The sequence below is a fragment of the Leptonychotes weddellii genome, unplaced genomic scaffold (assembly GCF_054177405.1).
Source record: "Leptonychotes weddellii isolate Sample4059 unplaced genomic scaffold, ASM5417740v2 HiC_scaffold_43872, whole genome shotgun sequence".
Classification (NCBI taxonomy): Eukaryota; Metazoa; Chordata; class Mammalia; order Carnivora; family Phocidae; genus Leptonychotes; species Leptonychotes weddellii.
The window spans coordinates 1-851 of NW_028010636.1; the positions used below are offsets into that span (position 1 = coordinate 1).

The following is an 851-nucleotide window of genomic DNA, read 5'->3' on the forward strand; positions in this document are numbered from 1 at the left end:
TGTCACCTCCCCTGGTTGTGAAAGCAGCAGCATACTCTGGCCCTGCATCACAACCCTCCCTCCTCCTGCCCCTGCACAGGATAAAAGGGCTCCTGCCCTGGGCTCCTCATCCACAGCATCCTCAGGAACAGCCTTGTCCTGCCTCCTCAGCATCCCGTGAGTATCCCCTCAGCTGAGAGTGTTGGGAAGAAAAGCCCAGATCTGAACAGAACCAACAGAAAGGGGCCCAGACAGTGGGCAGCAATGGTGAAGGGGCATGACGGTGAGGAAAGAGTCACTGAGGCACCTGTCAGGGGGCTGTGAACCCCCAAAGCCACAGGTCTTCAGGATTCCTTCCATTCTTGTTCTGAGTATGTTGTCAGAGGTGCACACAGATCCATCTGGCATCCAAGTGCATGTGTCTCCTCCCTGTCCCCATTTCTGTCCCACAGAGCTTGGCCTAGAAAGCAGCTTGGTCATGGAGACAAATGTTTGACAAAACCCACAGGGAGGGGACTTTGCCTGAAGCTTCTGTGCTCATAAAGTTTCTTCTATTTGTTGAAGGTCAAACTCCTGCAGAGATGTCCTGCCAGCAGAGCCAGCAGCAGTGCCAGCCCCTTCCCAAGTGCCCCTCATCGCCCAAGTGCCCCCCAAAGAGTCCAGCACAGTGCTCCCCGCCAGCCCCTGCTGGCTGTGCTCCTGGCTCCGGGGACAGCTGCTGCCTGAGCCACCACAGGCACCACAGATCCCACAGATGCTGGCTCCACAGCTCTGACACCTGTGACAGTGGCAGTGGGTGGCAGTCTGGGGGCTCTGGGTGTGGCCATGGCTCCAGGGACTGTTGCTGACCCGGGATCCTGATGCTGAGACAA

At 57.6% G+C, this 851-nt stretch overlaps 1 protein-coding gene across 1 annotated transcript; it reads left to right on the plus strand.

Annotated features, from left to right (window-relative positions):
* Window positions 1-80: 80 nt before the first annotated feature.
* LOC115938123 (late cornified envelope protein 3D-like) lies at window positions 81-827 on the plus strand. Its single transcript, XM_031021389.2, has one exon. It carries the CDS (start codon window positions 468-470, stop codon window positions 825-827), a length of 360 nt encoding a protein of 119 aa, XP_030877249.2. The 5' UTR covers window positions 81-467.
* Window positions 828-851: the final 24 nt, after the last annotated feature.

Excerpts from the sequence above, each read along its gene's own strand:
- LOC115938123 (XM_031021389.2), top strand. The coding sequence starts at position 468 with ATGTTTGACAAAACCCACAGGGAGGGGACTTTGCCTGAAGCTTCTGTG.